Below are 12,625 nucleotides of genomic sequence, written 5' to 3' on the forward strand. Positions count from 1 at the left end.
ATTTAAACGTGCGTTTGCTGGCTGGATAGCTAGCTCTGCTTCCTAGAGGTGGGTTGTATTTAGTTATTCGTTTAAGCACATGCCCGTATAGCACATGCGTTGGCGTGTGCTGGACTCTCCATTCATAGATCTGTACATTTGGGATCGTTCCTAGCACTCATGTGATGTGATAGTTTGTTCGTGTGTTATTTTCTATTGGTGCAGGCTTTTATGCACCGCACCACTATCACATATGCAGGTGACACTCAATCACCGGATCATTCCTCAGCAGACGCATGTGAAACACGTTGCCAAGCAACCATACACAGCAGATGAACCACCACCGCCTAACGATCCATCAGCACACGCCTATAACACATGTCAACAATGCATTCTGTTGCTAACCAACCATCCGAACACTCTTCCATGCCTGTGTTGCAGATCACGAGTTTCTACAATGACGAGGAAGGATGCATCGAATGCTCCGCCATGAACCACTTTGCTGCTGGGCAACAGGTGTGGGGAAGGCTCACAGTGCTGGTTGCTTATTTACATTGTCTATGTATATGTTTATGTACCTTGTCTATGTATATGTTTATTTAACTTTTCTATGTATTTGTTTATGTACCTTTTCTATGTATTTGTTTATTTACTTTGTCTAGGTATTTGTTTATGTACCTTGTCTATGTATTTGTTTATTTACTTTGTCTATGTATGTGTTTATGTACCTTGTCTATGTATTTGTTTATGTACTTTGCCTATGTATTTGTTTATTTACTTTGTCTATGTATTTGTTAATTTATTTTCTAATTGTGTATAGCACTTTTTCATTGTTATATAGTCATCTTATTGTGTATATCCCTGTGCCCACGTGTACTTCTGCTGAGCTTCACTGCCGGTGCTGTGTTGCATTTGTTTGGCGTAAGTGTGGATGTCTGATGTGCGTGATTGTGCACTCATTTCTACGCGCACGTGGCTACGACTGAGCTAAACACAGAAACAGGCGTACAGTTCAGTTGAGTGTTGTGTATGAGGATGTCTTACTTTAAACAGGCGTATAGTTCAGCGGGGTGTTGTGTATGAGGATGTTTTACTTTAAACAGGCGTATAGTTCAGGGGAGTGTTGTGTATGATGATGTCTTACTTTAAACAGGCGTATAGTTCAGTTTAGTGTTGTGTATGAGGATGCCCTACTTTAAACAGGTATAGTTCAGTTGAGTGTTGTGTATGAGGATGTCTTACTTTAAACAGGCGTATAGTTCATGGGAGTGTTGTGTATGAGGATGTCTTACTTTAAACAGGCGTATAGTTCCAATTTGGGCCCGATGACCAGATGCAGACTAAGGCAGTGTGGCATTGGAATGATCCGGTAAAATTTATATACAAACTCACACACATCCCACCCCTCCATTAACCCACACACATCCCACCCCTCCAGTAACCCACACACATCCCACCCCTCCATTAACCCACACACATCCCACCCCTCCATTAACCCACACACATCCCACCCCTCCAGTAACCCACACACATCCCGCCCCTCCATCAACCCACACACATCCCACCCCTCCATTGACCCACACACATCCCACCCCTCCATTAACACACACACATCCCACCCCTCCATTAACCCACCCCTATGCCATATATATGCAATCCCCGGCATGCGACACCAAATGTGGTATGTGCAAATCATAGCACCACATGCGCACGGCAACAGAAATAGGAAATAGAACATAGACAATAGAAATAAGAAATAGAAAATAGGAAAAAGGAAATAGGAAATAGGCAATAGGAAATAGGAAATAGGAAATAGGAAATAGAAAATAGAGATTTTGAATTAAGAATTAAGAATTAGGATTCAGGAAATAGGAATTAAGAATTTGAAATCAGGAATTAAGAATTGGAAATAGGGAATAGAGATTTTGAATTAAGAATTAAGAATTAGGAAATAGGAAATAGGAATTAGGAATTTGAAATCAGGAATTAAGAATTAGAAATAGGAAATAGGAAGCAGAAGATAGGAAATAGGAAATAGAGATAAGGAATTAGAAATTAGGAAAAAAACGGGAAATAAGAAATAGGAGATAGGAAATAGGAGATAGGAAATCCTTTTACATATATATCCTTGCCTCTAATGCACTAACCATAACATAACATGTATGCTCTTCCGTGACTGGGTTGTATTTACGTAGGTAGCCATGTTCTATGGTCCTAGGACTACCGCTGAATTCCTGCTGTATAGTGGGTTCGTGCCCACTCCAAATACGTACGATACGTTGTCGCTGGTTCTGGGTGTGAGCACGAGAGACAAACTCTTTGCAAAGAAGCAGCAGGTGCTCAAGATGGTCTCAATGCCTATGTAAGTTATATGAACGCCTGTGTAAGTCATATCAATGCCTGTGTAAGTCATATCAATGCCTGTGTAAGTTATATGAATGCCTGTGCAAGTCATATCAATGCCTGTGTAACTCATATCAATGCCTGTGTATGTTATATGAATTCCTGTGTAAGTCACATCAATGCCTGTGTAAGTTATATCAATGCCTGTGTAAGTTATACCAATGCCTGTGTATGTTATATCAATGCCTGTGAGAGTTATATCAATGCCTGTGCAAGTTATATCAATGCCTGTGTAAGTTATATCAATGCTTGTGTGTGTTTTATCAATGCCTCTGTAAGTTATATTAATGCTTGTGTGTATTTTATCAATGCCTGTGTAAGTTATACCAATGCCTGTGTATGTTATATCAATGCCTGTGTAAGTTATAATAATGCCTGTGTAAGTTATACCAATGCCTGTGTATGTTATATCAATGCCTGTGTAAGTTATATCAATAAGTTATATCAATGCCTGTGTAAGTTATACCAATGCCTGTGTATTTTATATCAATGCCTGTGTAAGTTATATCAATGCCTGTGTAAGTTATACCAATTCCTGTGTAAGTTATATCAATGCCTGCGAGAGTTATATCAATAACTGTGCAAGTTATATCAATGCCTGTGTAAGTTATATCAATGCTCGTGTGTGTTTTATCCATGCCTGTGCAAGTTATATCAATGCTTGTGTGTGTTTTATCAATGCCTGTGTAAGTTATATCAATGCCTGTGTATGTCATATCAATGCCCATGTAAAGGCTTGTGTAAGTTGTATAAGTGTCGGTTATATGTGTGTAAGTTGTATATGTATAAGTAGTATTTGTGTCGGTTGTATGTGCGTATGGGTGTGTGATTGAGTCTCAGTTGTATATGAGGATTTACTGGTTTCCGAACTGTTTAACTGTTTAATTGTATAAGTGTTTGACTGTTTAATTGTTTAACTGTTTGACTGTTTAAGTATTTGAGTGTTTTAAGGTGTTTATTTGTTTAAATGTTACAAGTTTAACAGTTTAACTTTAACTGTCAACTTACACCAGCGTTGCTTAATGAATTGGTTGACTGTTCATTCCAATCCGTACTATCGTAGTGTGTTGAACTGTTTACCTGCTGACCCGTGTACCTGTTTGTTTAGTACTAACGCCCTTCCTTCCATTGCCCCTCTGGTCTCAGCACACTATCGTTTAAGTTGCCGAGGGACGTGTCTCTGTTGGGTCTGCCTGTGGAGTTGGTAGCGTTCCTTCGCGTGTATACGTCCAATGAAATGGAATTGGATGTCTTGGCAGCCCTCTCGCGCGAGCGGTTCACGGAGCACTTCCAACAGGTACAGTCACAGCTTGTTCGATGCACGTGGTTTTTGGATTCTGGGAGATTTAGTGCTTTTGGCTTCTTGTGTCTGAGGCGAGGGGTTTTGGCTTTTTGCTTTTTTAAGGTTTAAAATGTAGGGTTCTATGGTTTAGGTTTTAGGGTTTTGGATTTAGGGTTTAGAGTTTTATAGTTTTATAGGTTTAGGGTTTTAAAGTTTTAGGGGTTAGTTGGTCTTCTGCGGTCTGCTACCACCACACCCGTCTCTCAATGAACCAAACGCATCAGCACAGCGCAAGTCACATCAATTTGTACCACACACGCCCATGGGGCCGATGGCACATGGCAGAGCTAACTATGCCAGCGAAATCAGCTACCTGGCCAAATACAAACCAGTTGCTGAAAGCGTAGGCTTGTTAGAGTCCTCATTACATTTATCACGACAAATGAACTGGTCTGAGACGGGGTTTCCCCAATTTGTAGGCCCATATTTTTATTTATTTACAGACTCGCAGCACCAAGGTTAAATGACGCAAGCATGCACACCCTCTTGTTTTATCTAGTTATAGGGTTTTTGAGGTTTAGGGTTTTAAGGCTTGCCTCCCACACACACGTCTGCTCACAAATCCACACGTTCACTCTCCTGCAACGCAGGACGTGGGGGCGTTGGCATCAGACAAAGAATGGATCAAGTTCCTGCGGATGAGATGTCAGTTGTTGGCCATGAAGTATAAACCCGGCCAAGCACAGCCAGCCGATGTGGGGGATGTCGCCTGGGCACTCGCAGAGACAGTGAAGGCCAATGAGAAGCAGATACTAGACACGTACATAGCACACCTGAGTCGACTAGCCAACACGTAGCATACAGTGTCCGCAAGCATACACCCATCTACTGATAGTAAACGCCATTCGGTTGAAATGGGGTGGACGTATATACTTCTATACATTGCCTAGTTGGTTTGTAGTATATAGTTATTTAGTTGGCTTGTAGTATATAATTATTTGGTACATTGCCTAGTTGGCTTGTAGTATATAGTTATTTGGTACATTGCCTAGTTGGGTTGTAGTATATAGTTATTTGGTACATTGCCTAGTTGGTTTGTAGTACATAGTTATTTGGTACATTGCCTAGTTGGCCTGTAGTATATAGTTATTTGGTACATTGCCTAGTTGGTCTGTAGTATATAGTTATTGGGTACATTGCCTAGTTGGCTTGTAGTATATAGTTATCTGGTACATTGCCTAGTTGGCTTGTAGTATATAATTATTTGGTTCCCATCGTTTAACGCCGTGTTGCAGCTACCCTTCTGGCCGAAGTCACTCTCAGCATACCTGTCACGTGCAGTGTACATCCCACACCGCCCCCCTATCCTCACATGTCCCCATCGCATCCTCTCCTGCCATTCTTCTGACACTTTAACGTCTATTTCCGGTTCGTCTTCAACGTTCTCCAACCCTTCACGTAGATCAGTCCCTTCCACATTTGAGCCACCTGCGGTTAGCACGTGCCTGTGCTGTCTTCTGTGTCACACACACGGAGTCTTCATACGCTGCGGCTGATCTCCAGTGCCTCTGCCGCATACATAGGCGCTCGCCAGTCACAGACATGGGGCGAGTATCTGTGCATTGGATTGTGTTGTGTGGGAGAGAGCGAGGACAGTGAGCTGCTGGACGGATATTCACACACAATAGATACGCATGTATTATTGCAGCGGCAAAATACAAGAGATACTTATTATTACATCATTGTCAACATACAACATATACTTAGCAGTACACCCTTGTCAACATATGCCATGTACTTATCAAACAACCAGGCATCAGACATCCAGTGCAGTGTAGCCTGTGTGCGATACGCATTCACTGTGGCGTAGTGCTGCGTATTCACTGTGGCGTAGTGCTGATTTAATACGTATTCACTGTGGCGTAGCACTGATTCACAGTTGCGGTGGTGTGCCTGGACGAGTGGACCATACACATCACAGCAGAGGCACATGCTCAATGGACACACACATTCACATCCCGCAGAACCATCCGTGCGCACAATACTAACCCAATGCCCAGTACAGTGTGTATTAACCCAATGCCCAGTACAGTGTGTATTAACCCAATGCCCAGTACAGTGTGTACTAACCCAATGCCACGTACATCATGAGCATAAGTGATGGGTGCCTATAGTTACCCTGGACTGTTGTGTTCTATAAATAGATTTGGAGAAACGTACCTGTTCATAGTGTATGCCACGGCCATCTCATGAGTTGTGGAAAAGTGTATGAGACTGCCCCCAGCCCCGCCCCACCCCACAAACGCGCCTTTTGCGGCGTCAAACACCGGCTGGTTACACCAGGGGGGGGTCTGTACTATCGTCAGCATATCAGTATAACCCATGTGGGTGTACTGGATGTGGTCTTGTAGGACTGCGTCCTGTAGCCGTTCATGCTTCTTACATGCCTGCGCGATGGTGTAGGTAATAGGGACGGAATGAGATAATTAATGGTCATGGCATGCGTGTGTGTTTGTGTAGCTGTGCATGGGGTTAGGTTGTGGATAGCGTATATGAATCAGTTAGGGTGGAGGGGAGGGGGGGGGTGCAATGCCACACAGATACACATGATAAAACCCTGAAACAACCCAATACACATGGGTGATGTATACGAACACATTCATACAAGGAGTGCGTGACCCACTGGGGAAGAGTGGGGTTGAGTGTTTCATCAATCAGCTTAAGATATCTGGCAGGTGACGCTCACCCTCTGCGCATGTACAGTGCAATCATATACATCCTCGACGCATCGTGAATATATATATATATATATATATATAATATATATATATACATATACAGAAATATATAGAAATATATATATACATATATCTATATAAATATATATACATACATATATAGAAATATATATATATATATATATAAAATATATATAATCACACACAAACACGCACACACACATATATACACACACGCACACACGCACACACACACATATATATATATGCATACATGCATGTATAATACATACATACATATATACATACATACATGTATGTATTTGTGTATGTGTGTGCGCGTATACACTCACACACAGACACACACACACGCACACACATATATATATATAGATGTGTGTGTATAGTCCGTATTCTACACCTACCATTTGCACAGTTCCTGGCTTCATAAAGCGAATGCCAGTTTCCGGATCCACGCCGCTGTGGGCAAAGACATTCGCAATCCGCGCGAGCACAGCTGCGCGTGTAAAGCCATTAGTGGACGGAGAGTGCGTCTGCCTCCATTCGGTGTGTCGGCTGTACGCTGACAGTCCCCTGGGCCCGTCTTTCCAGATCTATTTATAGAACACAACAGTCTATAATTAGAATTGTAATCCCGCGGCTCTTGTGTTTATAACACGTGTGTGGGGGGTGTTCGCTTCGCCTACAGCCGTGGCTTCGTTCTCAGCACGTTTGATGGCATTGTACTGCCCTGTGTTGTGTATGTCCCATCCACAATCCGTTTGCTGAACACGTGGACCGCGAGTGATGAATGGGGTGTGCGTAGCAGATCACAGAGACACATATCACAGAGACACATACATGGCTGATGGAAGCATACTTCTACAAGTGTATGTATGTGTATAAATCATATTGAAGATTCAAAAAAAGAAGAAGGCACTTCTGGGATTAAAACAGCCACATACACAGTCGATGAAATACGTTAACAGCATATAAATATAAACAGACGACAAATACATTAACACTTATATTTATAAACAGATAATACGTGTTCGAATCATAGGAGTATATAAAAAGGCTTAGTAACCACTTGGGCACGCAAGCAAATAACCACACACAAGATATGACAAATGCTCACCTTGGCAAAGGCCATTAAAGGCACACTATTCGGATCTTTCTTGTTGATGAAGCTCATGACAAACTTGTGCTCGGGCTCCCTCAGATATACATCGTTGTAGATGTAACTGCACAACCTCTGGGATTCGTAGAGGTGGGCGTTTGAGAGTGCATTTGCATGTGAGAATAACGTATCAGTAAGACAGCCACGTGTGTGTTGGCTGATGAATCAACGGTGGCCGTAACAAGCGTTGAAAAGGTTAATGATATATATAGAGTGGGTATAGGGATCAATCATCCAGTCAAACTGCCATCATTTGCCAAAGAAATAGGTAGAAAGTAAGACATGCACAACACGTGCACCACAAAAACGTACAATATCTATTTACTGTACATATGATATCTGGAGATAGTCTCACTTTCTAACACACACACTCATATATATATATATATATATATAAACATACATGCATACATATATATATATAATATATATACATCTACAAATATGTAGATGTATATATATATAAATATGCATGTGTGTGTGCGTGTATGTATATATATATATATATATAAACATATAAAATTTCTATGTTGATGTGTTTATAAATAATTACTTCTACATACATACATACATACATACATATATATATATATATATAAAAATATATATATAGATAGATATATATATACATATATATATTTATATGTATATACATATATATATAGATATATAATGTAATATATATACATATACATATATGTATATGTATATATAAATATGTATATCTGTATATATATATATATATATATATATATAGTAATAATATATATACTATATAGAGATACATACTTACATACTAACCACTATATAGTTATATATATACTACTACTATATATATATATATATATATACACTATATATATATATATATATATTTATTATAATATATTCATAAGGCATAAACATACTATAGCACACATAGAGATACCGTTGGAAGGTAGAGGCGGGGCAAGATGCCAAACAACATTTTGTGCCATTTCATCGCATAGACTTCGCCAATGCGTGACTCCAGGTCTGATCCAGCCACTACTCCTATCCGGAAATCATGTATACCCATTGGCACAAGCACCTCCTGCACAGGAGTGGGTGGATGACGATAGAAGTATTGATATTGTTTACTGTTCCGTTATGTTTGTATATGTGTGATACATGGATTTTGTTTCTGGGTCTATGTCGCAGGTAAAATGACTCGATGAATACGAGCGATAGTTCCTATACTAGCCGAGTAAATATTCACTGTCGATGCAACATGACTCTGTCGCTGTGATACCGTGCAACGTTGGGGTCTAGGGTTTCTGTTCAAATAAAAAGCCCACAACTGGTTCTTACCATGACTTAGCACAATTGATATACAAAAACAATAATCTACACACCTCTTTTAAATTCCACCGTTATTACTAACACTACACACTCCACACGCACACCTCAGTTGCTTATAACTTGCACATAGGGTTTAGGGGTTGGTTTAAACTATAGATTTAGTTGTGGTCAGGAGGCTGAGCTGCGTGTACAACGCAGGTGTCTATTTCAGAGTACAGCTGACGAGTCCGAGTGCCTAACCTCTGCTGTATATGTATCTTATTTACCTACCGTTTTGTGTTCTATTAATAGACACAAACACCAATGATCAAGTCGCGATACATACATACCTCCTCAAGAAATGTATTTATTGACCGGTGCTTTGGATCGACAATCTTGCAGATCTCATTGGCGTACAGGCCCCTTGATACTATTGAAGGTGTGAGGGGTTGGTTGTGTTGTGCTTTTGCTGATGTAGGTACATCAATGTGTGAGCACTACAACATCACACACAAGGCGTAGCAGAATGTGCGCGACACTCGACCTTTGCGTACCAACACAAGCAACAAAGGCCCATGCATAACATAAGGCAACACATTACACTCACTTCCATGGCAACACATTGCACTCACTTCCATGGTAGCCTTGGTTGCCCATCTGCCGCCACGTGCGCGGGTCCATCTCAGTTTTCTCCAGAATGCTCCGCAGAGTGTCTCCGCTGTCGAGTGTCACGTCAAGTGGAATGCGCTCAGACACGCCGTGCACACCCCCCTACATTAGGTTAGGACGTACAAACCACACAACAAATAGGTGAGCATGTGCACTAGAAAGCAAGCATGTAGCAGGAATGGGTAAGTGAGAGAGAGACAGACACACATGTCATGCTCGCATGTGCATCCTCCAAAGAGAGGCTTTAAGGCTATAGTCCTTGACATGCGAATTAGACCCAATAGCACCAATAGCGAGACTGCATCTGAACACCACACACCACACCGTATAGACAAACACCTACTCCACCCCACCTGCCAAGCAGGGAAACAATAACTGCGCGCGAACGGCCACCATCCATAGACGCAGCGATTGGTGACTAACTACACAGCATGACTACCGAACGAGAGACCGCATACACTCCCCAGTACATACCGCGTGTGACATCAGATCTCCCACTGTGACACTCTCCTTCCCGTTCTGCGCAAAGGCAGGCCAGTAGGTAGCGATGGGCTCGTCTATTGCCAGCAGCCCTCGATCCACCAACATAGCCATGGCCATGGCACACACAAACTTGGTGGAGCTGAACACCAGCTGTACGGTGTCCTTCGCGTACGGAGTGGTGAAGGAGTCGTCTGTGAGGTGGTATGTCGTAGAGTTTGTGACCATGGAGAAGTGTGTATGATAGCGTCATATATGGCATACTTAGAGGGTGTGTGGTGGATTGTGGTGGGTAAGCACTATATGTGACCGACAGAAACACAAACCAATCGCCATATGCATCAATTCGAAGGCAGTGGGGTGCCTCTTATATATAAACACTCAAGTTTATATCATATAAGTATTCGTACATTCGATCTTGTTGCGCTCGAAAATCTGTGTTACAAACACAGACACGCTATTTCGCCCAACAGCTTAACAGAGACAGAGAGTACCACCCTTTACGTACAATTATGTCACTGGCAATTATGGCTAAACGAGTGTCGCGCACTCTAAGATAGCCCAGGTACATGGGGGTTGCTAACCAACAATAACCATCACAATGATCGTAATAGGTGAAATAACTATACTTCCTCACTCGCCATAATGAAGGTTAATGAAACTAACTAAAATTCTGATACTTTTCGTGGATGCATGGTGCATACCTGGGTAACCAAACGTGATATCTACCACCTTTTCTCCCTTTCTGTAGACTGTGAAATGGCCACCTATCTCGTAGCCCTCTTCAAAGTTTTTCTTGATAGGATCCAACACACCTGTAAAGGGTATGTAGACCTTAATACAATCATCATGTTCACAAAGACCGTGTATGCTAAGCCAATTGGTCGTAAAGATGTGTACTGGTTCAACATAGCCCACATAGTTAAACCTTGGGAAAGCTATGGAATGAGGTATGCCTCACTCTGAGCACATTCAATACAATACACAAAACAATCCTAAGGTACTGGAGCATTCTCATCTAATTTGATTTCTTGGATTCAAATTGGCGCCAACTTCGTTTCCGATATATGACGACTAGTTTTGAATGATATAACATCATGTATTTAGGCAAGTGGCAGCAGCAACAACAAGCACTAGTTTTGATCTAGATATATAACTCACCTTCCCAGCCTGGGGTGATATGACCGCTCCATATAAAATCGGGTTTACAGGCATCACCCACGAGTTGCCATTTCAGAGTTTTGGCAGGTGGCTTGTTGCCAAATAGACGCATCAGAGCAACAGATACGCCCACTATCGCACCGGCAGTTATAGCCAGATACCGCAGCGGTGGCCAAAACATGGTGTGTATCTGGTGGTGTGTATTCGATGAAAAGAATTAAGTAGTATGCGCCCGAAGAATCCTTGTTGCTGTCTGGTGTGACTGGCTGCTTTATTACTATCTAACATTTGTGTCTATTAAAAGAAAGGAGAGTATGTAAATATGTCTGTTTTATGTTTTGTACATAAATAGCCTCACTCTACATGCATCTTACTCTACATACATTTTACTCTACATACATTTTACTCTACATACATTTTACTCTACATACATTTTACTCTACATACATTTTACTCTACATACGTTTTACTCTACATATATTTTACTATTTATTTACTATGTGCTACGAGTGGACTATTTTTTTTTATAGACCACAAATAGTCTATATGAAGAAGGATACGGTTGAAATAAAAAATATATTTGGTTTGTTGTTTTTATAAAAAAACAAAGAAAAAGAATTGATCACTTTTAATGGCGTCATCACTTTTTCCATCTGCAACAGACTGCAAGTCTGCTATGTATTCTACATTTCTTTAGAGTAAAAAAACCCCCCCCTATATTTTTAGCCTTCCAAAAAAACAGACTAAAACTGAAAACATATTTTAGCCTTCTGAAAAATAACCCCAAAAAGGATACTTAAAAAAAAAGGGTGTATATTTAGTTTAGATTTTAGAAGGCTATGAAAAATATGTTATTTGATATTTTTATAGATTTTTAGAATTTATTTTATTTGTGCATAGCCTTCTAAATCCTACCTCATAAAGTTTAACGTTCAAACTTTTATAATAAAAAAGTTTTACGTTCAAAATCGAACTTTTAAGTTTCATATGGACCACTGTCAGTTGGATGGACGAAATTTTTGGGTCATGGTGTCAATATCAGAATTGTCACGTTTTTTTCAAACCGACCGTCGGCTGGCGCCCGCCTTCCTGGCCCGCCACAATGACCGTGTGTGATTTGCCTTTTGTAGTTTATATGTTATTCTACATGCTTTCCTTTCTGGCTTTGTATGTGCAATGACCGCGCATTCTGCTAGCTGCTGCCGCTGCTGTTTCCCATGACCGTGTGCCGTGTCCGTGACTGTGGTGACGACTGCGGCTGCGAAAGTATTTAAATTTTTGCTTCACTACATATTATATATAAATACACACACACACACACACACACACACACAATATATATATATATATATATATTATATATATACGTATATATATATATATATATATATATATATATGATCATATAATATATATATATATACTATATATATA

General features: G+C 40.7%; 2 protein-coding genes across 2 annotated transcripts; one reads left to right on the forward strand and one right to left on the reverse strand.

The window, feature by feature from the left end:
* Positions 1 to 405: 405 nt before the first annotated feature.
* Positions 406 to 4,592, forward strand: SARC_01691 (hypothetical protein; the record flags this gene model as incomplete). Its single annotated transcript, XM_014304592.1, has 4 exons — positions 406 to 495; positions 2,175 to 2,341; positions 3,529 to 3,679; positions 4,315 to 4,592. 4 exons carry the CDS (start codon positions 406 to 408, stop codon positions 4,519 to 4,521), a joined length of 615 nt encoding a protein of 204 aa, XP_014160067.1. The 3' UTR covers positions 4,522 to 4,592.
* Positions 4,593 to 4,930: 338 nt separating this feature from the next.
* On the reverse strand, positions 4,931 to 11,372 carry SARC_01692 (beta-lactamase; the record flags this gene model as incomplete). Its single annotated transcript, XM_014304593.1, has 10 exons — positions 4,931 to 5,279; positions 5,885 to 6,111; positions 6,828 to 7,016; positions 7,541 to 7,657; positions 8,511 to 8,654; positions 9,232 to 9,311; positions 9,514 to 9,652; positions 10,025 to 10,224; positions 10,735 to 10,845; positions 11,192 to 11,372. 10 exons carry the CDS (start codon positions 11,370 to 11,372, stop codon positions 5,204 to 5,206), a joined length of 1,464 nt encoding a protein of 487 aa, XP_014160068.1. The 3' UTR covers positions 4,931 to 5,203.
* Positions 11,373 to 12,625: the final 1,253 nt, after the last annotated feature.

This window comes from Sphaeroforma arctica (assembly GCF_001186125.1).
Source record: "Sphaeroforma arctica JP610 unplaced genomic scaffold supercont1.69, whole genome shotgun sequence".
Taxonomy (NCBI): domain Eukaryota; class Ichthyosporea; order Ichthyophonida; genus Sphaeroforma; species Sphaeroforma arctica.